We start from the raw sequence: 24,921 nt of genomic DNA, 5'->3' as shown, positions 1-24,921 counted from the left end.
ATCATTGGCACATTATAACTATCTTAAGCAGCCTGCAGTCTGACCTCAAATTTGTATGCTGATTCAAGTAGGAGCCAAGTTATTACTTCAGGTTTCTAACATTAGCCTTCTTCAACAGCATACTTCTTGTAAAAACTGCAGTTTGCTATCTAATAAGGCAGCTGATAAGGCACAAATACAGCCCAAAAGATGTTTCCATTACAACCTTCTGGAGATATCTTTGAATATACTTTATATAAATCTGCTTCTTATTAGATACTGTTGGCAGGTTACTTCAAGTGTTCATTCCTGTCTGCACTGGACTAACTTCAAGGAACTTGTTTCAAATTCAAATGATCCATTCACTCCTAAACACTGCACTAAGGGTACAGGATAAGAACCAGAATATTTATCTCTTTAACGTAACTCATATATGACAGTTGACCTGCCTGTCTAATCTTAGACACCTCAGTTTTTGTAACAGTACAGAATCCACCCATTTTTGCCTCACTTCCCCTCTTCTTATTTGAGATAGTAGGAAGGGCTTTCTTCGCAGAGTGAGGAATAGAGAAAATATGTGTTTTCATTTGTTCTTCTCATTTAGAGTACTGGTGGATTAAAGTTTTGGTAGTTAGCATTTTGATATAGTTGGCATTTGTTTCTATTTAAATGACTCAATTGTCCAGAGTTTATTTTTCCTCCTAGCAAGATTTTTTCCAGCAGATCTTCTGGGAGAATGTCTGCAGATAGGATTAGATTGGAAATGCTATTGCTTTCAGTGTACTTAAGACACTGGCAAGAATGAGAATTTAAATGAGAGATTTCAGATGTCTGCATTACGCACTTCACAAATTCCTTCTTGCCTAAGGGAGGTAAGAACAACAACAACAAAACCCCTAACTCATTTCCAAGTTAATTTAAAAGCAGAGTTTGATGGCAGAATATTTGCATATGTTAGCTTCAAGACAGATGCAATATATGCCATTGATATTTGCACCCATACTTTTCAAGGTTTTCTCTTCTACAAATACTTTGTGTGTACTATAAAAGCTATACAACCCTTTTTTTCACTGGCAGGTTTTGGAAATCAAGAGAGAAAAACCCAATTCTTATAAATTGATGGAATATTCCTTTGCAGGGCAAGGACTTTATCATTTTGTATTTTTCCAATTTTCAGAATATACCTCTTCATCTTGTATTTAGTACTGAGTAATAGCTTTCTGTAGGTCACATAACTTTATTTTTCTTTAGAATTAGGAAACAGAAGGCAATTTAGAGGCAGTTTCTTCCATTAACCGATCAACTTTCTTCATGGAAGTTTATATTTTATATAGAACAGATTTGAGTCATCTCTACTAGTGGAGAAGGACTACACAATCAAGATGCCTTGCTAACCTATAATGACAAGAAACAGCTTCAGAAACACGTGTAGGCACGAGAAAAGGTAGTGATAAAAATTTAAGGTTCCATCAGCTTTAATTATTCTTGCTAGTGAGACATAAGAGTAAATGCTAGCACAGCCCTACTTTCTAATCTCCCACTTAAGTGCCAAAATCAAAAAATCCAAGAATTATTAGCAGCCTCAAGAAACAGCTATCTCAGCTGCTGAGCTGGCAACTACATTTCTCACCTCTCTACTGAAATTCAAGGTTATAGCCCAACTCTTGCTTCAACCAACTGAAGGGATCTTGCCAAATGCAAAGGAAGCTGAATTGGGTCTCTTTCGCTTCCAGTCCTCCCGAAAGAGATGATAGTTTTCTTAAAGCTTCCAGAAATATTTTTGTTTCACTCACCTTACTGGTTGTTCTAAGAAACCACACTTCCTTTACATTTGGGAAATAATTGTGTACATACATAAATGAAAGAATTAACACTGTTTGATTTGACAGCTATTATCTGTGAATTACAAATGTGTGACTTAAAAAAAAGTAGGCAGGGGGACATGCTACGCGTGTAACTATGTTTTCCCATACTTTATGTTAACTGAAAATGGATTTACATTAGTCTTTTAGTATTCTGGGAGAGAAATTAATTCCAAAGTTTTTCAGTCCTCTATGCTGACATAAGTTTAAAACATATTCATTCTCTCAAGCTTCAACATTAACTTTGGATGCATAGCTATCCAATTTCTCCTTTATTTTTTCTTCTTCCTCAAACTCTTTCAAGAATATTAATTTGAATAAGCATTTCAAACAAGATGAAATGGACTATGAATTTTATTTTATTTTTATGGATATTTGCTTAAATCAAATGAATCACAAGTGAATTAAGTTAAATTAGTAAGTAATTTAAATATCTGGACATGCATTTTATGTGTACAGTATTGTGAGTTTTACCTTATTGCTCTGACTGGAAAAGTGCATCTTGATCATAACCTGAAGCAGGAGTGTAAATTTCACGACTTCAAGAGACAGAAATGGAACCAGGAAATTACACCATTTCATAATCAAAGTTTTTTGAAGGGAAACCATTAGAAAATCTGGCCTGGTTAAGGTGCTCAACAGAAAGCAAATAAAACCTGAAATACTATGTACACAGACTATAGCATCTCGATAGAAACTTAAAACTATCACTAAATACAAAGCTTTATTTTATTCTGTATTTCTTTTTACCGTGAAATTAATTTATCCTCCCCCAAATAAAAAGACTAATACAAACTTGTTTTCAGAAAATGTTTAAGACTGATAAATGGATAACAGATGTCTTGCCAGTGACTTCTCTAGTGCATAGAGCTGCTTGAAGGAATGATACTATGTGAACAGCAACAACAGTAATAAACACTGATTTATTGCAGTACTGAAAAAGTTAAGCATGTGCTCAAGGGTGAATTTTTGTAAACACATCAAGGGAAATGTCTGTCATGACGTTTGCAATACAGACTGTTACACTGCTGGATTAAAACACTCAGTTTTGCAGATATTTGAAAGTAATTGAACTTCGTAAGACTTTTCAATTTGCATAGATATATATTTTTCAAGCTGAAAGTATTTTCTACCGCAGAAGTTACAGAAGATTGAAGAAGGTAAGTATCTGCTAAATGCAATAATTTAGGGGAAAATCTGTAAACAAAAACCACTGTAAAATAGACTGTTGAGACTGTGAAAATTAATCAATAATTAAAATACTTTGACAAGAAGCTTGCTTGAGAGCCTCTATCTTCTGAATGTTAAATTATGAAAGCATGAATCAGGTGTTATTGAACACAGCCATGTTTAGTGTGCGCATCACATAATGTTCTTGCACTATTTCACCAGGGGAGTATGTTAAAAGACTCAATCTTTAAATTTAAAAACTACTTGTTATTTATTGAATTCTTATACCATAATATCAGACTGGAAGGGTTTTAATTTTAGAGGACTGTTAGAAAAAAAGTAGGGATAACAGAGAAAGTACTGGTTTTATGCAGGTGAAGTTTAGAATTTGGACAAAATTTAGTTTTGATTCTGATTAACTGATTCTAATTAAATGAGCTCAAGTCTTATGTGTTGATTACAGAAAATTTCAGACCAAATGGTAAAAATCATGTAAGACTGGGTAATACCAAAAAAGTTAGATACCTAGGTAACAAGTACAAGTCTTGGTCTTTAACACCATTTCATTTTGAGTTTTAGAAACCGTTCTTCTTCATGGTTCATATCTAAAAAGGTTTAAAAGGATAAAACAGGTATGTGACAGCAAAGCCATGCAATCTCTTCCTGTAATTTCAAGGGGCAGGACCTTGAAAGAGAATGCACAGAAGGGGTTAGGTTTTTAGGGGTGTTTTCTGTTTGGGTTTTTCGTATGAAGGAAAAGAAATATCTAAAACTAGGTAAGATAAGCATTAGGTTTTCCAATAAAAAAGGGAAAAGTAGTCAAACTGCAGATTTTTTCATGAATATTACTTAAAGAAATAAAGGCTTTTACTTATTTTTTTGTTTACTAGCACTGTTTTGAGTATTTGAATATAGCTGAGCTGATTCTACCCTTGGGATGTGCAGTCCATGTGACAGACTTCTTGGCCAGAATTTCTGCTTCCTGACTTCCTACAGGCCTGAGCCTTGAAAAGTATCACAGTCACAATGCTTTAGGCACACAGGCTATTTCACTTGAGCTAACAGAAACAACCACATTGCTGAAGGCAACCACGAGTTGCAAAAGCACTGCTGAATAAGCAGGTGATGTAATAATAACACAATGTGGTATCTATATTAAAATACAGTTGCTTGACAACAACTTGAAGCTACCTAATGTGGTATTTCAAGTTCACCTCAGCTTTTCTAAAGTAAATGTGAAAGTAAAAATGACAGCATTTCCATTTAACGTTGTGTGCAACTACGCAAATATAATCTAGATACGTGTTAGAGCTATGCTCATAAACCGATAATTTTCACAACAGGAGGTCTGTTGATTGCCCTTGACATGGAAAGTATCCTAAATTTTAAGCACAGCTTTCTTCCTCCTTTAAATTCTTGTAGCTGTATGTTACATTGTCAGCTTAATGCAATGGATTATTTTTGATGAAACTAACCTTGTAATATTGTGACATAAATGAAATGTTTTATTTATTCAATGCTATTCAGTAGTGAATAATTTTCTGTGTTTGCTTTATTTACATGTTGGAACCGTTCTGGAAAAGTGTCATTATAAAACAAGATGGGGGGAACACACAAAATGGAGTAGGTGGTATTTTAAAACACCTAAGTCAGACTCCAAAAGCCTAGATAACAAGCCACATAACTAAACCAGGGAAATGATACTCTTATCTTTTTAGATTTTTAACTTACGGTTAAGTGCAGGTATCATATGCCATGCTCAGAGCTGTTCTAAAGTACAATCTGTTTGATCCCTTTCTCCTGCTTTTACTGACAGCAAGGGCTATGCCTGGATTACAGTTACTACTATGCAAAAGACTCACAATAAAACCTGACAGTCTATAAACATTCATCCAAATCAGACTTTCATTAAAAAGGAATTCAATCCTTCTGGTCTCACAACAAATTTTAAACAAAGCTGAGCAACGCTGGTACCATTTTTTAATCAACTAATTGTAAAAATGGAAATTTTTATGCATAAAAACGGGCAAGATCACCAAGCTCAAAATTCATCCATCAGAACAAGATGGATGCATAAAAAGTAGAATGTCCTATGAAATCTGAAAACTCTGGGATAGTAACCACAGTAGTGCTCTTTGGATGCATGTGTACAACCTGCTGTAATCTGGTTAACAGGGAATGATGTTTTGTTTATTGTACATTTGTGAGTCTATTCTTTCACTCTCTGTTGTTAGAAAACTTATTCAGGTTTTATACTGCTTGCTTCACGAAAGAGAGATGAAGGACAGGAACAAAGGACAAAAGGAATATCTCAGCCAACATTCTCAAATCTGTGAAAAGTACATTAGAGTTCACTGCCAATGCCAAGATTTCCAGTGCAGACACAATAGTTTTAACAGCTTCTTTCAGAAGAGAAATTTAACAGTGCAATCCTCTTCTTCCCTCAAAAGTTTTAGCCACTCATTCATACAGTGTTTTCCAGTCCTAAATAGGTAATCAGAAGAAAATGTACTAAAAAAAAAAAAAAGTAGAAGGATTCACTCCAAAAAAAAAAAGAAAACCAACCCCAAAAACCTAGAGTGACTTGAGATAGGGTCTGTGAAATAAAATTGTGCAGACAAAACCTAAACTTCTTTTTTTATAGCCTACATTATGTAATACCCAGTTAAATGCTGATGTGTCAGTGTTGACTGTGTACTTGATTTGTTTTGTGTAAATAACAAATAAAAGTACCCTCACCATTCAGCTTAAATTCTCAAGAAGGCAACAGGGAAAAAAATTCAGCATATGGAGAAGCTAAATATGAAGTTTCCCTACTGTTAACCTACCCTATCCTTAAAACAAGCTCGTGTTAAACCATTCACAAAAATAAATACTGAAGTCACACCTTTAAAATAGCACAAACATCATCCAGTATATATTGTTTGTTACCTAACCACGCAGGAAAACTCTGCCAGTTTACATCCCCAGGCAAATTTTCACCCAGAGACAGTAAAATGTAGACGTTCAAACAAAAATGGAATTATAGAATTTGAAACTATAACCATTCCTGTATTTTTCTCCTCCAGTTGTCAACTAAGCTAAAAAAAAAAAATTCCATGACTTCAGGACACCTCCTCTGGAGGTGGATAACAATGGAAGATGCATGAGCAGGGCTGCTTCAGACCTCCTCATTTACTGTATTCCCAGTGGTCTCCTGCAACATGGCCTCCCTCTTTACCAAGGTGCATGCTAGTCCCACTCTCCACAATTACAGGTTCGAACTAGGTAAATCATGTATCTCACAAAACAGAAAAAAGTTATAGAGCCAGTGCTCTACAACATCCAGCTGCCAATGTCATTACTGACTGCTGGAGTTCAACATGTGCTCATCTCCTACTGTCGAACAAGAGCATGATGAATTTTATCAACTCCTAAAGGTGCTTGAACTGCCGGTTGAGATTGTTTGCATGGAGAGGGTGGTTCATGAGGATACAGAAGAGGTCCAGGATGTAACTCAAATATTTATTAATCGCTAGCAAATCTCCTTTTTTTTTTTTTGCTTTAATAATCATTAGCATATTTGTCCTTAAACAGGTACACACAACAAGAACAACTGCTCAACTGCCTAAGCATATAATCTACTAACACTCTTTAAACCTGACAAAGTGGGACAAAAGTTTTTTGCTACATCAAGGTCTTCCATCTGCAGCTGTTCCAATGGCAAATTCCCATTTCAGTAAATTGGTGCTCTGTTCCCAGAACAGATGCAAAATCAAACTCCCAATGAGAATACACAATGCAGCTTGATTCTAAGAACAAAGTATCATTTCATTCTCTAAGTCTTCAGAATTCTGTATTCAAATGATTCTTTTAATTGCAATGGGAATTCCATAACCCTTTCGTTCTCAGGGAAAATTACTTTTTTTCTAGTTAGAGGACAAATACAGTACATCAATATTGTATTTTTCTATATGTGTACATTCTAGCTGGTATTTCAGGCTACAGAGAGACAAACACCTGCATTCCACTCACTACAGCACTGGCCCTGACAAAGAGACATATAGTCTGTTACCAAGGCAGAGATACAGAATTTGAAGGTCAAATTAAAAGGTTTCTCTTCATTAATGACATACATATCAGTATCATAAAAGTGATTCTGAACAAGCTGCTGTTTGCAGTGTTGAAGGTCCTTACAGAATTAAACAAAGCATTATAACTAGTTTAATCACCTTTTAAATTTTAAAATATGTCTTCTCTTGCTATATGAATTTTTATTGCCTTATACACGTCTTTTCGTGTTGCACACTTCAAAGTACCCACTGAAATAAGCAGATGTTTAATTCCCAGAGAATGTGTCAATGCCTGAAACTTGTACAAGCAATGCAAATCTGTTACACACGGGAGCTAACAGATTCACAGATGATACCCGTATTTCCCTATGGAAGAATAACACAAGAGAAGGTGATAAAAAAATTTCACTCTGCTAGAAGGAATGAAAACTCAACACCCTGGCTTGTTTAGTTAAGGGGAAAAGCTTGGATGGAAAAGCTTCTAACAATTAGTCAGACTGCAGCATTAGAATCACAGCAAATAAACAAGAATTTGGCAAAGGCAGACAAATACTCCTGCAGGTACTTAAAACTTTAATCCATACAGTTTACTAGAACAGTCTGTTCAAAGAAATTAGCTAATAAATTTACCATCTTAATTAAAAATTCTCATATATATCCATTTCTCCCTGTATCAGTTTTGTCGAGTTTGAATATTCAGACAATGAAAAATGCTTAAATATTTGAGCAATAGAATTCCCTTGTTAACAGCTCATGACACTTCTAAGAAAGACTGAAAATCACACACCTGCTTTGAGAAAAAAATACCTGTAAAGTTTTATGATGGAAGTTGAAAAAATCATCATTCTTCCATGATTAATAACTCATAATATCTAATTTAATAAGCATGCCATAAGAAAACATATAATAAAGAGGGGAAATGAATGGTCACTGAAGCATATACAACTGAATGGGAAAAAAATTACCAGCATAATATTAAAAATAAAAATCTTAGGAATATTCTTCTGATGATAAGCAGACTTTCATCAATCTTTAAATCCATAAATTTCCATTTTCAAACCAGGCACATGTGATTTTATGACTTCTTTTTCTAATTTCAGTGGGATTTAGCAGCTTAAGTCCCAAATCATTCAGGAAAGCTTCTGAGTATCTTAGCTGCTTTTAATTATTTATATTAGAAATATATAAATATTGAGATGCTCAGTTTAGAATTTGGGCATATAAGCATCTTAAGATACACCTGTGTGGCAAATACAGTATCTTAGGAGTAAATTAAAACATCACAAGTACAGGTTTTCATTTTTGACCACTTCTATTTAAAAGATTGCTTCAACAGTTCAGAAGTTTTTTTATTCTCATCTTTAGGAAGATGTTACAGTATTCCTTCTGCATATCACTCCCTTTTACTGGCCACTACATCTACAATGATTATATGTGGCGATCTGGTTTTCTTTTCTGACATTCTTTTAAATACATTCAAGATGGTCTGATGATCTTGAAGGTCTTTTCCAACCTGAATGATTCTATGATTCTATGATTAACAGAAGTTCAGGAGTATAAAACTGTACAACAGCTGTATAGCAGCTTCAGATGGCTATTACAGTCCACTTTATCTTTCAGAAATTAAACTTAAGAAACCCTAATTCTTAAAATTACTAACTGAACAACTCTGCCTCTCTCTTAACGAACAGTGCATACAGCTATTGTCAAAGCTCTACTTTGAGTACCCAAAATAAAGGAATGCTTCTGGTATGTAGAGGAACGTAAGATTTTAATATGTAAAAACCAAAACATTAATCCTTAATTGTTTATATGATCAGAAAACAGAATACTGAAGATTCTTCTTATCTATAAAAGTAATCAATATGTTGGGTTTTGTATTTCTGTGTTTCTATTTATAAATATTACAGACTAGTAAAAAAAAAAAACAAAAAACCCGCAACTGTGAGGGAGGCAACCAAATTGGAGGCAAATTCTATTGCTTTATAACATTCTAAGTCTGAATGATTGTTTTTTTTCTAATGCTGTCCCCCTTGGACTGAAGACTTTTCTTGCAACGTCTTTGCACATGACTTACCGGCAGTGTTTATGTGATCCTGTTAAGGTTTCAATCACAAAGCATTCCCCTTCATTGAGACAATATGCAAGATCCTTGTCTTTGCATGGCTTAAAGTGCTCAGATCGCTCAGTGGAATACGTTGTAGTATCTATGGAGAAAACGAAAAAAGGAAAGAAATGCTGTAAGGCTAAATGTTGGATGTTCTTATAGTATATGTTAAATAAAGGTGATCAGATTGGTCTCAGTAACATCAACTGATCAAGACAGACTAATTAACAGCAAAAGCACGGGGCAAGCAAACTTCAGTGTGACTGCAGTATTATTTGCAATCAAGCTTCTTAAAAAGATTCACAGAAGGAATCTTATATTTGGTAATATAAGCAGAAAAACAAACTAGACTGCAGCAAAGTTGAGTATAATTTTAACCACTTCCAATTTCCAAAGTATCCCTTCTAAAATGTAAACACACCTATTTTGTATCCTTTAATCAGAACAGTTTTTTCATATTAATACACTGAAATATGGTTTTAAATAAAATACACAACTTTTTTCATTAAAAATGAGCAAAAGTAGCTAATATAGTAACCTAACACCCTCCCTCCCCCAAGACAAACCCCACAGCAATGAAAGAAAAAACAAAGCCAAAAACCTAAGGACGGTGATAATTTGATTCACCAGTCACAAAAACTGGCCCAGAACTTGAATACAAGCAATGCACCATAGACTGTGTCATTTCAGGTACATCATCTGTAGGTTTCTACAGGTACATCCGAACAGCGCTGCAACACAGTTCAAAAAATTGATTACAGTTTGGACTGTTGGCTGTAACTTTGGAATATGTAGTTAGATAACGAGATTTGGAATAGGCTGACAGTATGTCAGGGTGAGCTATCATTCCTGTCTTCTAATATATCTCTTTAACCTTCCCAATCCAGTTGGATTAATCAACAATAAAGTGGAATTTTCAGAGGAAGATGTCTGACTGACAGATATTTTAATTTTCTCCACTAAGACAAGTATTTTTCTAATTAAGTATGACTTTCGAAGTAGACAATGATTTCCACAGAACCATGGTTCAACCTTCATATACAATCTTAACTCTCAAAGTTAAAATTTCTACTCACTTTGCAGGGACAAGGACCAGGTTCTAATATACTAATATATATTGAAATTACAAGAGAACATTTCATTATATACCATACAGACTATCAGAAAATATTCTGTTGCCTGCTGTCAAAGGAATGAAGCTGTGCTCTATGCAGGTGGAACTTTGCAAACTAAAGATTATATAAACATAGAAACTTGCTTTTTGCTCGTAACTTGATACAAAGTAAATATCCACCAAGCTAACACCAAAGTTGAAAACCAAAACACTAAAATACAAGACACCTGTAAGTACAGTTCTACAAGAAAATTCACATATTCCAAAAATCTTTCAAAGTAACTTTTTTTATTCTTAGTGTAGTTTAAATAAAATAGTGCTACAAGTTTTCCTTGTTATCCAAAGTGAAGGAAGATTAATAAAATACATTTGTAAAGAATAAGAAAATCCACACCCTAATCTTTGTATACAACACTTCCCCCCTGCCCCGAGAGAAGATATTGTAGTTTAAAATTTTCAGTGGAGAGAAAAAAAATCCTGGGAATAAACTCCAACAGTCTCCCTTCAAATGTTTTTGCAGATTCAGAGTGAAAGGTCCTGCCATTTTCCCTGATAGCAACACTTACAAAAAAGATGCAGGCTATATAAAAACTACTATGTTTTTAATGACTGCAAGCAAACCCTGAAGTGAAATGTATCAAATTGAACTTTGGAAATAATACAAGATGTTTGTAAATGCAAACAGTGATTAGCACATCACTGTTGACATTTCAAGAATGATCAGGTTTTACGTAACAAAAAAATTTTCAGGTAGAAAAAAAGGTAGTCCAGTTACCTTTTAAGGTCAATTTTACACAGGAGCACTTAAATGACCATTTAAAATTTGCTTAGGCAAAAAAATACAAACAACAGTAATAAGATATATTTCTATCCTTTTTAAATAAGGGAACTGAAGATAATATTATTTGAAAGCACTTGTGATAATTACAAAAGGTAACTAAAACTGTTTGATGAGCGGCAACTCAACTTGATATGGCTATAAAGAACACAACACTTATCTCTCAGCCTGCTCTGAAGAAACAACCTGTGCAAATACCTATATAAAGGTAGTTACATTACACAGACCAAAGTAATCTGAGATGGCCCCAAAGGACAAGAGCAAAACTAAGGAGACACACAGTATCACAAAGCGTGTCTTTGAGGTAGTGATGTAGTGAATTCTCAGAGCACAGTGTTTGAAGTGCAGGATACTCCTACCATAATTAGCTAAAAAATACCTTGTCAAGGTCAGCATTTTAAAGTTTTAGATTAAATATATTCTTCAGAGGTTTTGTTCTGTTTTATTTTAGTCACTTCTCTGTTCAATATTATTCAAGATTAAATCAAGTCCACAGCAGAAACTTTTGCCAATTCAGCAGTGTCAGAGCAGAGCTAAGACTGAGCACGTGCCGTTTTATACTGGCAAAAGTGCCACTGAAGATACAGCTACAGCATACCTTAATTTGGTTACTAATGGAAAATACACAAGTAACTGGACTTCTCTGCTGATATAAATTCTTGACAAACTACGGTCAGCCATTGCAGCAAGCCAGCCTTCCAGAACTGGAGTTTCTGACACTTCCAGAGGAGTGACATGGTGTTCTGCCCATGCAGAGCGATGTGGGGCTGGAGTCAAAAATGCTCCCCTCAAAGCCCTGTTTTATTTATAAACAAGCATACGTTGTGATACTTCATTTTCTCCACTTAGACATAATTCCAAGCTTTTCTTACATTGTTTTGAGTTCCGTCTCTGGTCTTTCAAATTAAGTACAACAGTTGTAGGTAACAACGATGCTGACAGCTTCTTATGACAGCCTTGGAAAGCACTCCTTATGTTGAAAAGTACACAATAATTTCTAACTTTTTTTTTTAAAAACAAATACAGTCTCATTAAAAGTCAGTTTTAAGTTACAGCCTTTTCTGTCTTGAAAATATTTGTGCAAGTCTAACCAGGTTGATGCACAGGGAAACATCTGTCTCTGTACAGCTGATCTCTGGTCTGCAAAGGTCATTCACTAACATTCAAAAGCTCAAAAGCTGTGTTACTAATTGATATCCTAGATATCCCTAGAGCTGTTTGGTATTTTCTGCTGGATATACTCACATACAGGCTATGCGAGTTTTCTGAAAGGTTACAATCCTGCTGTTATTTCATGTTGCACTCATGATGAAACAAACTCTGTTACAGCTTCATTAAATATTGAAAAAACAAAATCTAAAAACTTGTTCTAAACAGAACTACAGAAAGAACAAAACAATGGAAAACACTGTAGAGACTATACAGTTTTCTTGATTCTTCTTCTAATAAACAATAAATCCTATTGTCTTATATACACACACACCCCCCTTTTTTTTTTGACTCCTAACCAAATACCGAATTAACTTTTCCATGGTGGAATTGTCCTTCATAGCTTCAGAAGCCTGCTAAGTATCCAACCATTCTATTCTGAATTTTTATTTTTTTTTTAAGTAATTGGTAAAACCTAGGCATTCACAAAATTACTAGTAAAGCTCTTTAATTTATTTCTAGTCTTTGAACAAAGGTAACAGACCCAAACATTTATAGGTAACAAAAGGGAACTTCTGTCAAGTATTCAGATGTCCTTGAATTCAGTCCTTAAATAGCAATAATCCATAATCCCTTAAGGTCTTCTTTTTCATTTTTTTTAATTGCCAAGTGTCCAAGTGTTTCATGCAAATGCAGCAGGGGCTATTGATTTCTGCTGGAATTTTTCCAACTGAATTGGAATAAAGAATTTTTAGGTACTTTTGCTCTATTTTTCTTGCCTCACTTTATCAGCACAGCTTTATGCACGATTCCCATACTACAGAAATGGAGATACCATTGCCAAGTCTCAGATATCACTGTTTAATCAAATGAACAAGAATTCAGTTCACATTTCAAAGGAAGGCTTCAAGATCTTTTATTTAGAAGTATGGAGTTGGTTAAAAAAAATGCAGTGATTTACAAATGTTGGAAAAAAAACAGTAGGAAGGTTTCAGATGTTATCTTATTTTGTTAAAGTCTAAAGCTTGGTCTAAAGAAGTGTCACTGACTTTGTATTCTTGTCTCATTAATCTACTGCATCATGTTTATACCAGCACAGGATGGCTCATTATAGCTAATTTACTGAATGATCTTCAAGGCATGATATGGATACTATAAATACTATCTCCTCTTTCAAGGCTACCAGATTCCTTGTTTCCAGTACTATGCCCTGATATTAAAAACCTGTAAATGCAAAGGACAAATGCAGGAAAGGAGAGAATGCAAGATTTAAAATATCCTGGGAAACACCAGCATTCGTGGCACCTGTTTCTGTTCAGACTGCAGCAGCAGCAATGATTCCCACCCATTGCATCTGTCTTACAGAGTTCTGACTTTAGAAACAGATTTTACTGGATACGTCTCAAATAAAAAAAGTTTTCCATGCTAGCTTTAAGTGATACTCACACTGCATGCACCTCATGGTAAACATTGTATTCCAGATAGACAGCCTTAGCTACTATAGAGAGAGTAAAGAAAATGGCCTAGGAGAACAACAGATAAAAAGACCCAGGTTAACTTTTCTGAAGCCACTAGTGGACAGGCATCCAAATTTTGTAGATAAATAGCTACATTCACTTACTAACATATGTATGGCAACCTCTTAGCGCATTACCAAGGAGGAATATTTAAGACACCATATTTTGGTTAATGCCAGAGATTACACACTGAAAGACTTTTTAATAATAGTGCATATTTTGATTACCATTAGGTATCACCAGCTTTATAGATTCATTATCAACATGCAAATTAGCTTTTCCTTTATCTTGTTATCCATTTATAACTGACCACTTCTCTGAGAACAACTGACTTACTGAGGCACCAAAAAAAGTGAGATGCTGATTTTAAATCTGATCTCATTTTGAAATGCACTACAAAAAACTAAGCCAATTACAAACAACTGGACTTCCTCTGACAGTGCAACTCCAGTTACCAAAAAAAAAAAAAACCCAAAAAAACCAAACCAAAACAAACCCAAACAAAACTTCTCAAAAACCCCAAACATTTTTTACAATATATTTTTATATCACTATTGCATTCTATGAAGAAGGTAACATAAAAGGTCATTTAATAGCATACAGAGAGTTAAACTTTATGTTCAGTGAAGTCAATGGAAAATATTTACGATGACTCAGTATAACCAGGGCTCCCTGCAGTTCTTACAGGACCACACAGTGCTTCTCTCCTGGTATTTTAGAATTATGTGGTAGCCCTAGTAGAACAGGTCTTGCAAAAAATGAAAATTATACACCAAATAGTATATATATTACTTTGTTTACTCACAATAGCCTGAATCTTAAAAACCATATAACCCAAAATTTTTATTCCTGTGCTTTTAGAAGTAAATGAAAGGTGGGTAAGGGAAGAAGATACCAAGCCCTAGTAAGATACTCATTAACAGAGAAGGAGCAGAAAACCTAAATATTACTTGAAAGTTTTTGTTATGATTTAGCTTTAGCTGATGCTAACTCCTTCTTAAGTTGTCAATATTTGTAAAGTAAACATTCAAGACATACTCATGTTTAATGCAATGCAGAGATCTCCCTTTGTCAGTGCTAACTGAACACTAGTTGGCATTAGCCATGGAACATTGCTGGGATAATTGAATTTAAAAATTCTAGTAATGAAATATGAGCAAAACCATAAAACATATCTAGAAGTTAAAACTTTATTTTTTAAAATAACAACAGGGTTCTTGTTTTAAACTTGAACTGTTTGCATGCATTTTTCCATGATTAAAACCAAAAACTTAATGAAAATATGAAAAATATTTTACTGCCTTTACAGAGACAGTTTTGTATTAACTAGCAATCACTAATCTGAATGCTGATTATTCAAGCAGCTACCCCTTAGCCATTTTGTGCCAGACAAAATTTTAGTTAATCCAATAACACTTTAAAGGCTTTGATTGCATCATGATACAAAGCAAAATTGTGCTATGGATATGGGAATACTTGGAGCTTTTTTATTATCCTTCAGATTCAAATGAACAAATCAGTATAATTTAGCAACAAATTGATAAAGCAGCAGACGCATCAAAACATTGTCATTTACACTAGCTGGCTTCCCAGCCAGATTGTGGAGGTAGCTGAAATTGTTATCAGTGAGACAGTCTGAACGTTTTTCCTTTGTATTTAATTCAGAGGATTATATAAGAAAGCTCATGTGACAAGCACGTTCCTGTGGAACACCTCTCTGTGGGTACGACCAACCACATCCTTGAACAGACTGCTTTTCTCCCCGTATCACCAGAACACAGCATCGCAACTGCAACTGCATAGTAACAACAGCTCAAGCTCCAGAAAAATACAAGCAATTAAAGAGAGACAGTCACCCCTCCAAAAATCAGCGCACACTCCGACTCCAAAATTAATTCGTAAAGTGTGACCTTGTTCCAGAAATAAATGTTGTTCACATTTTCCAAATGCTTTATCAGTTTGAAATCACTACACACAAACACTAATCCACATCTTGAAAAATATATTAAAGGATTTTCACACTACTAGTGCATTATTAGCAAAATATCATGTGCTTGCTTGCTGCAAAACTCTTACTTTCATGACTGTCCTAGTTTCAGCTGGGATAGAGTTAACTGTCTTCCTAGTAGCTGGTACGGTGCTATGTTTTGAGTTCAGTATGCGAAGAATGTTGATAACACTGATGTTTTCAGTTGTTGCTAAGTAGTGTTTAGACTAATGTCAAGGATTTTTCAGCTTCTCATGCCCAGCCAGCGAGAAAACTGGAGGGGCACAAGAAGCTGGCACAGGACACAGCCAGGGCAGCTGACCCAAAGTGGCCAACGGTGTATTCCATACCATGGGACGTCCCATCCAGTATAGGAACTGGGGAGTGGGGGCGGGGAATCGCCGCTCGGGGACTAGCTGGGTGCCGGTCGGCGGGTGGTGAGCAATTGCACTGCGCATCATTGGTACATTCCAATCCTTTCATTGTTGCTGTTGTCATTTTATTAGTGTTATCATTATCATTATTCGTTTCTTCTTTTCTGTTCTATTAAACTGTTCTTATCTCAACCCGTGGGTTTTGCTTCTTTTCCTGATTTTCTCCCCCGTCCCACTGGGTGGGGGGGGAGTGAGTGAGCGGCTGCGTGGTGCTTAGTTGCTGGCTGGGGTTAAACCACGACAATGACTTAAAAAAACCAAACCAAGCAACCACTATTTCTAAAAACAATGTACAAAAAACATGCCCACTTAATGGTATCTTGCAACTGAAACTCAAAAGCAGAAAAGCAAATAAAGCTAGCATCACTTCAGAATATGTTATCTGATCACGTCTGTCAGAACTTAAATACTGAACCCTGAATACCAATGAAATTCTTCTCTGTATGTGCAGAATTGCACATCAGAGGCTGCATTCTCCTGTACCGCTCAAACTGAAATCAGTGAAAGCTGAACAAATGGGAGATGACTCAGGAGAGATCCCCGTGAGACACAAAAGGCCAGGGTTTTTCAGAAGTTCAACGTCTAGGAGCCAAAGAAACAGGAGTGACTAAAACTCTAAAAGGTTTTAACGTTCAATGTGAAGAGTTATTTTGAAAATTGAGTCATGACAGTTCTGATGGGCACTCTAGGTGCAAAGTGCTTTTGCCAATCAGACATGTATTCAGGTGTCCTTTGGTAGATCTTCTTATTAATTGATCTAAAAGAAATTCACAGAGGAATTCAATGAAAAAGTGGCATACTCAAGATTGTGCCAAAAGTGGATCCACCACCACCACCACCACCCAGGGCTTCTCTCTCCTTTGACCCCTAGCAGTCCCTCCTCTCTCAGTATACTGACATCAGTGGAGTCACCAAAAGCCCTTGAGACTGGATGGCACCATTGCACCAAAAGGCAACACCCTTTTGGGGATGTGGAAATAGCTCTAGGAAATAGTCTCCAATTGATGGAGAAACTAAAATACAGTTAAATTAAGTGACTGCAGCACAAAAGCAAAACAGTAAAAAGAAAAAGAAAAAAAAAGAAAAAGACAAAGGCTTCCAGGGGTGCAATCAAACCTTAGGGTGGAGGAAAAAAAAACACCACAGAACAATTCTGCATAGGTGCATATGTTAAAAGATGCTAGAAGAAAGCAAGAATAATACACTACATCTGTGATATCTGCAACCACCAGCACTCTGCAATGAAAAAAAAAAAAAAAATTCAAACAAAACTTAGTATATCAAATCTAGAGTAGAGTGCATCAGGAAGTTTGTGATGAAACATTTTCGGCTCAGTTTGGCTACTGAAGAAAATACTAGTTTGCAGCAATGATTAATCATTATTTATCAAGAATAATAATAAAAATACAGTTGCCTTAAACAAATCAAAACAATTTTCCTTTATTTTTCATGCTCAGCTTCAAGTGATCTCAGGAGGATTCAAATCTCATTGCCTAGGGAGGACTGTTATTTTAACTGGATTTGGTTGGAGTTCCTTGTAAATAACTTAAAGTGAAGAGTTTCAGAACTTAGCACTTTCAAATCTGATATATTTGGAAATATAAAGAAAAGGAACTACAAGAAGAAATAGAGAAGAAGGAAACAGAAGAAAATACAAGAGCAGTGCAATGACCTAAATAACTCAATATTGCTACAGAAGGAGTATAAAAGTGGTGTTACAATCATTACTACATGTACTAAAAAAACCCAATTAACAGTGCTCCAAATGTTTTTATTTCTTGGATCACATCTGTCTTCTCTTTCCTCCTGCCCATGAAGCACAGTGTGGGGGTCGGAGTTTAGATGCAAGGACCAGGGGAGAGAAAGATAATGACAGAAACCTTGGATCTTGATGTCTATGCTTGTATGTGCAGGTAGTTCCTCCTGCACCCACCTGTGCTACAGCTCAGAGGTAACAGTGCTGGAATGAACTGTAGCCTAATTCCAGCAGGTCCCACATGTAGCTCTGTCTTGTTCCACATCACCCAATTCGCATCACAAGTCACATCAACAATCCAGTTTCTTTATCCTTTACACATAAGTGTCATCACAACCCCGCAATAAACCTTCAGCAGTTCATTCTACAAACTCCAATCACCAATTCAGATGTATTGGGTTTGCATGGCAAGATTTTGGTAGTGGGGAGAGGTACAGGAGTGGCTTCTGTGAGAAGGTGCTAGAAACTTCCCCTGTGTCTGACAGAGACAGTGCAAGACGGCTCCAAGACAGACCCATCACTGGCCAAGGCCAAGCCCATCAGCGACAGCGGTAGTGCCTCTGGGAGAACAGATTTAAGAAGGGGAAAAAAGTTACTGGGGAACAGTGACTGCAGCTGAAGAGAGGAGTGAGAATATGTGAGAGAAACAACCCTGCAGACCCCCAGGTCAGTGAAGAAGGAGGGGGAGGAGATGCTCCAGGCGTCGGAGCAGAGATTCCCCTGCGGCCCGTGGGGAAGACCGTGGTGAGGCAGGCTGTCCCCCTGCAGCCCAGGGAGGTCCACGGTGGAGCAGATATCCACCTGCAGCCCGGGGAGGACCCCACGCCGGAGCAGGTGGGTGCCCGAAGGAGGCTGTGACCCCGTGGGAAGCCTGCGCTGGAGCAGGCTCCTGGCAGGACCTGCGGCCCCCTGGAGAGAGGAGCCCACGCTGGAGCAGGTTTTCTGGCAGGACTTGTGACCCCATGGGGGACCCACGCTGGAGCAGTCTGTGCCTGAAGGACTGCACCCCCTGGAAGGGACCCATGCTGGAGCAGTTCATGAAAAACTGCAGCCCGTGGGAAGGACACACACTGGAGAAGTTCGTGGAGGACTGTCTCCCATGGGAGGGACCCCACGCTGGAGCAGTGGAAGAGTGTGAGGAGCCCTGCCTCTGAGGAGGAAGGAACGGCAGAGACAGTGGGTGATGAACTGACCCCAACCCCCATTCCCTGTCCTCCTGCGCTGCTGTGGGGGAGGGGGTAGAGAATTCAGGAGTGAAGCTGTGCCCGGGAAGAAGGGAGGGGTGGGGGGAAGGTGTTTTTAAGATTTGGTTTTATTTCTCATAATCCTACTCTGATTTCCTTGATAATAAATTAAACTAATTTTCCCAAGTCGAGTCTGTTTTGCCCGTGATGGTGGTTTGGTGAGTGATCTCACCCTCTCCTTATCTCAACCCATGAGCCCTTTGTTACATTTTCTCTCTCCTGTGCAGCTGAGGAGGGGAGTGATAGAGCAGCTTTGGTGGGCACCTGGCATCCAGCCAGGGTCAACCCACCATACCAGATTAGTTAAGACTCCATAGACTCTTCACTTTTATGTGAAAACTGCATAATAGATAACTACGAAAAGTATTTGTGCAATGGACAGATACTGGTAAACAAGAACAATTACCTTGTAGTTTAAATTTATTTCAACATAAAACGAAAGCTTAATTAAATCACCTACTCTTTTCTTTTGGATGAAGCGATTAAGATTTTCTCCTTTATCAGCATATCAGACAACCCTTTTCCCCCGCACATGGTGAGGGCAGAGGGGAGAATAAAAGTTTCTGCGGGTCTCAGGAGGGAGGTAGATGCCCTGTTTTGATGTCCCTTTCCCAACCCGTTTCACCCTTCCATCACTCAGGAAAGCTGAAATGCATGCATAAAAGTCTGTGACAGCTCAAATTCCTAGTTGAAAGATCCCAAACACTGATTGTCTCAGCTCCTGGACCTTAACTGACCTGACCTTTATCATCACCTGCATCCTGCCACCCAGCATTTGCTCTGCTGATGCTATCACCAAATCAAATTATGCCCCCACAGCTGAGAAACCTTTAACTAACTCTAATGCACATAACTGCCACTTGAGAGTTTTATAGAAGGAAAAAAAAAGTTAAAAAAAAGGAAAAACTAATGACTTCTGGTTTTTCTGCAGACCAAGCTGTTGCCCACATGTTTTTCCACAAAATTATAAATAATTTAAATTGGAAGATATCTCATCAGACCTCCTGCTCAAAGTACGGTTAACTTTTATTACAAGATCAGGATGCTGTAGTAAGTCCAGCTGATTTTTTAAAATCTCCAAGGACAGATATTCTACAACACCTTATAGCCACCTGTTGCACTGCATAGTAACCCTCATTCACATTTTTTTTTTGCCTCCTTATATCAGCCTCTGAGAATAGATAAGGCAATACTCTGGAGCTGATTTAAAAAAAAAAAAACACCACACAAACCAACCAAACTGAAAGCTACACAACTGAAATAGTTTCATTGATGTATGACACAGCTCCTTAAGAGTTTCTTAGTAGAAATTAAAAGTTCAATATATGCCAAATTAAGGATGGGAACTGTTTTATCACTTTACTTTTTCTGACTTAATACCCTTAAAGGGCACCCTTACAGGGCTTTTTGAAAATGATGAGAAAATGAGATGTAACATTTAAGATTGCAGATATGCCTAAACCACTTCTCAGAAGAGCAAAGGTGATTTTACTGCTTAATATAAAAGGATGCTATACTGTTATCAGCAATGGGCATTCTGTGAATTCTGCTTTCAAAAATCTGTTGAACTAATATTGATGAATGCTTGAGCTGACATTCACTCATATTAATGACTCTTCTTTTGACTGCTCAGGCATCTCCAATACTTTTTTGTCCTTACATAGTAATCATATCACAGATAGCAGCTAGGTAGGCTGTACTGTTGTGAAGTAATGGAAAATTACAATTAGTTAGCATTCAATAGCGATAGAGCAAACATTATCAACACTGAAGCAATCTTCCTTTCCTAAGAATAACTGTCTTGTAAGAAAAATTCTTCTGGGAACAAGTATTTTGTGATTTACAGCTCATTAGGACCATCTGCAAATTCTTTAAAGTGTGATAAGAATTCAATTACCTTTGTATTTTAAAGACTTACTAAATTATTCCTTCTAAACATTGGCAAAATACAAAGGTTAAAATAGAAAATAAAAGTGCTATGCAAAATATGAGGAAGAGACATTATGTTATAATACAAAGATACTCATTGCCATGATGCTATTAGTAATCTTCCCTGCAAAGCTCACTTTTATGTAGAGATTATTTTTAAACATTTGGAAAGTTATGTATAACTTATCCAGACATTGCTGAGAAAGGACTGATTTTACTAAGAAATTAGAAGAGGTACAACTGTAAGTCTGCTCAGACTATTAACTACAACAAGCAGTTCAGAACAAACATGTTTGGTTTTCTCTTATGAACATAATAATATGACTCACCCTTTTTCGCAAACAACTTACAAAGCTTTCAGCTCAGAAGACCTGGGCATTCCTGGAAGGACTGGCTATTTTTTCCAAAAGCTTATGGTTTGTGTATGTAAATAAGCAGCACAATGCATACACAACAGACTAAAAAGGTAAATATTGCTGCTTAGTAATTGTAGGGGGCTTTAGCTTCCCCAGCTATTGCTAAAGGAAAGAAACACTAAAACTGATAATGAAGGCCAGTAATGATAACCGGCAAGTGTCCTCACTGAGCACCAATGCTTTTTCAATCACAGACCTGTAATAATCTGTATTTGCACATCTTTATACATGCTACAGTATAGGACAGTTCTTCTGAAACAAAGTTTTGTGTCATTTTATAGATTTATTTTTTTTTTATAGCAAACAGAAGCACAGGGAAAACACAGGCCCATGGCTAAACAGGACAGGGAAACTGGTCACTAACAATGCTGACAAGGCCGAGGTTCTCCACACCCTTTTTGCCTCTGTCTTTACTGGCGCAGCTGGACCCTGGGTCACAGGATCAAGTAAGTAGCTGTGACAACATGTGTGTCAACCCACCGGTCATGGAGGAAGGGCTGCCCTGCAGCCCCTCGCAAGGCAAGGCCTCAACCCACACAAATCTACGGGCCTGGAGGGAATCCACCTCAGGGTGTTAAGAGAAGTGGCTGACATTGTTGCAAGGCCACTGTCTATAATCTTTGAAAAGTCCTGGTGATCAGGGGATGTGCCTGACAACTGAAAGAGGGTCAATGTCATACCCATCTACAAGAAGGGCCCAAAAGAGTGCCCAGAAAAATACAAGCCTATTAGTTTTACTTCAGTCCCTGGGAAAGTAGTGGAGCCGGGCCTCCTAGGAACCATTACAAACCAAAACGCGAAGCAGGTGATTGGGAAGAGCCAGCACACGTTTACCAAGGGCAAATCATGCCCGATAACCTGATGCCCCTCTACAACAAAGTAACACGCTCGGTCAACAAGGGGCAGAGCAGTGGGTATTTTTTACCCAGACTTTATCAAAGCATTGGACGCTGTTTCCCACAGCCTCCACCCGGAGAACCTGGCCAGACACAGATGGGACGGGTGGCCCGCGAGGCAGGCGGGAAGCCGGCTGGCAGGCCGCGCTCCAGGGGCGGCCATCAGTGGCTCTTCCTCAGGCTGGCAGCCTCTCACAAGTGGGGTCCCCCAGGCATCTATACTAGGCCCCACAGTGCTCAACATCATAAACGACCTGGGCGGTGTGACTGAAAGCATGACACTAAATTGGGTGGTGAGGTGGACACGTCAGAAGGGAGAGCCATCTTACAGAGAGACCTGGACAGGCCGCAAGAGTGGGCAAGCAAGAGCCGTATGAAGTTTAACAAAGACAAGTGCAGAGTCGTGCACCTAGGACGACATAACCCGAGAGCCCAGTACAGGCCAGGATGTGTGTGGCTGGGGAGCAGCCTTGCTGAAAGGCACCTGGGGGTCTTGGTGGACAACAAGCTAAAGATAAGTCGGTGGCCCACTGCTGCGGCAACAGAGGCAGATCAGATCCTGGGCTGCATCCCCAGGGGAATTACTAGCAGAGATAGAGACACAATCATCCCACTTCACCGGCAATGCTTGCCAGGCCGTACTTGGAGTACTGTGTCCAGTTCTGGTGCCCACAATTCAAAAAAGATGTGGACAGACTGGAGAGGGTCCAAAGGAGGGCCATGAAGATGATCAAAGGGCTGCAGAACCTGCCCTGTGGAGAAAGACTGAAGGAGTTGGGTCTTTTCTCCCCAGAGAAGAGAAGGCTGAGGGGGGACTGATCACAGTTTTCCAATACTTAAAGGGCAACTACAAAGAGGATGGAGGTTCTCTCTTCACAAGGAGCCACATGGAAAAGACAAGGGGCAGCAGGTAAATGGGGCAGTGGGAGAGATTCATCTTGGTATAAAAAAGGAAATTTTTAGTTTTTAAAAAAAAAAAAAAAATCAATCACCAGAACAACCTGCCCAGAGATATGGTTGGAGTCCCCATCACTGGAGGCTTTCAAGACACGACTGGCCACGCTGCTAGATAATCTCATCTAGGCTCCCTTTTCCATGAAAGGTTGGACCAGATGATCTTCTGAGGTCCCCTTTCAGCCTGGGCTGTTTTATGCTTCTATGGTTTACAGTTCTTCTGGATCATTTACAATTTCCTTAAAGTTGTACAGGAATTATCCAGTACTATGTTTTCAACATTTAATAAATCACTTCCTACAGTCACTGACAAAGTACCGTAGGCTAAAAAATAGATACCTAATGGAATAAAAGGATTATTCTAGTTATACAGGGAAACACTTTACATTGCAATGTAGAAATATTAATTATTAAGAAGCTACGAGTAGTTTGTTTGACTGGCAGTGTGATGCTCTTTCTCCAAGGAACTGAAATAGGTCAAATAATGCATTGAATAGAAATGAAGGAAATAAGAAATGGCATTTTAACCCTCAGCTTCTGCATATTTGCAAGGCATGCAATCTAAAATTTGTTCACTATTGCATTTATCATTTTGACATCCTTGTTGTGCGGACATGCAAAGTCAGGCTATGAAACATTAACATTATTCTCAGCATTTCCTTTCATAAAGAAACCCATATATCCTACATCATATTTTATTTTTTTAATCTCATTTCCTCACCTTGATTCTTTCAGTTCAGTCTTCCAGAACAGAAAGAGGATAGGCATGAGAAGGTAAAGTGTCTTTGCAACAGTTCCTTTATTCTGTACTGCTGTGTTCCTGCATACGGCTTACCTCACAAGATTTTCTTGTTCTCCTTCTCACGTAAGGAGAACACTTTTTGATCTGTATCTGATATAGCATTGTGAGAACTGCACGTGTTGCAAATCCCCTTGACCTTACTACTAGCACACAACAATAAACTGCTCAACTCTATAGGCTAGCATTTTCTAATGCAAGTAATTAGGTAAATTATATATAGCTTTATAATTTAAATCCACAGTGCTTCAACATAACAAAGTTTCAGTGAATTGTGGTAAGCAAGAGCCAGATAATGAGGTTCTTATGTGGGCTACTACAGCTTCAGAAACGAGACTTCAATCAACAGAACCTGGGTTGGGTCCAAATTTGACTAGAGATGTCAAGGGTATTATATCTAATATCACAACATCTATATGATTATTTTGTAATGTTTCACAAATTAATATAAACATGATCTTTTTCTATTTCATAAATCCTTGGCCTCTGACTCACATTCAAATCACGTGTAGTTGCATCTCCCTGTGGTCTTGCATTTAAGACAAGCAAAATTATGAGTTCAATATCTGTGATTCAAATCTAAGTCATTGCCTAATAACTGAGACAGATTTTTCTGCTAAATTCTCTGCAACTGAGACTATTACGTTGGTACAAAAGGAGCTTAAAATAGTTGAAACTTCTTGGCTTGGCTCCTTACTATTAAAGAATACACAGCCTT

General features: G+C 37.5%; 1 protein-coding gene across 1 annotated transcript in view; it reads right to left on the bottom strand.

The window, feature by feature from the left end:
- Positions 1-24,921, bottom strand: part of NRG3 (neuregulin 3) — a 436,672-nt gene that overhangs the window by 251,075 nt on the left and 160,676 nt on the right. The window contains 1 exon segment of the mRNA XM_030030263.1: positions 9,141-9,270. Coding sequence (XP_029886123.1) covers positions 9,141-9,270 — 130 coding nt within the window.

This window comes from Aquila chrysaetos, chromosome 11 (genome assembly GCF_900496995.4).
Source record: "Aquila chrysaetos chrysaetos chromosome 11, bAquChr1.4, whole genome shotgun sequence".
Classification (NCBI taxonomy): Eukaryota; Metazoa; Chordata; class Aves; order Accipitriformes; family Accipitridae; genus Aquila; species Aquila chrysaetos.
The sequence above is the reverse complement of the archived record's forward strand: the minus strand, read 5'-3'. Positions and strand labels throughout refer to the sequence as shown.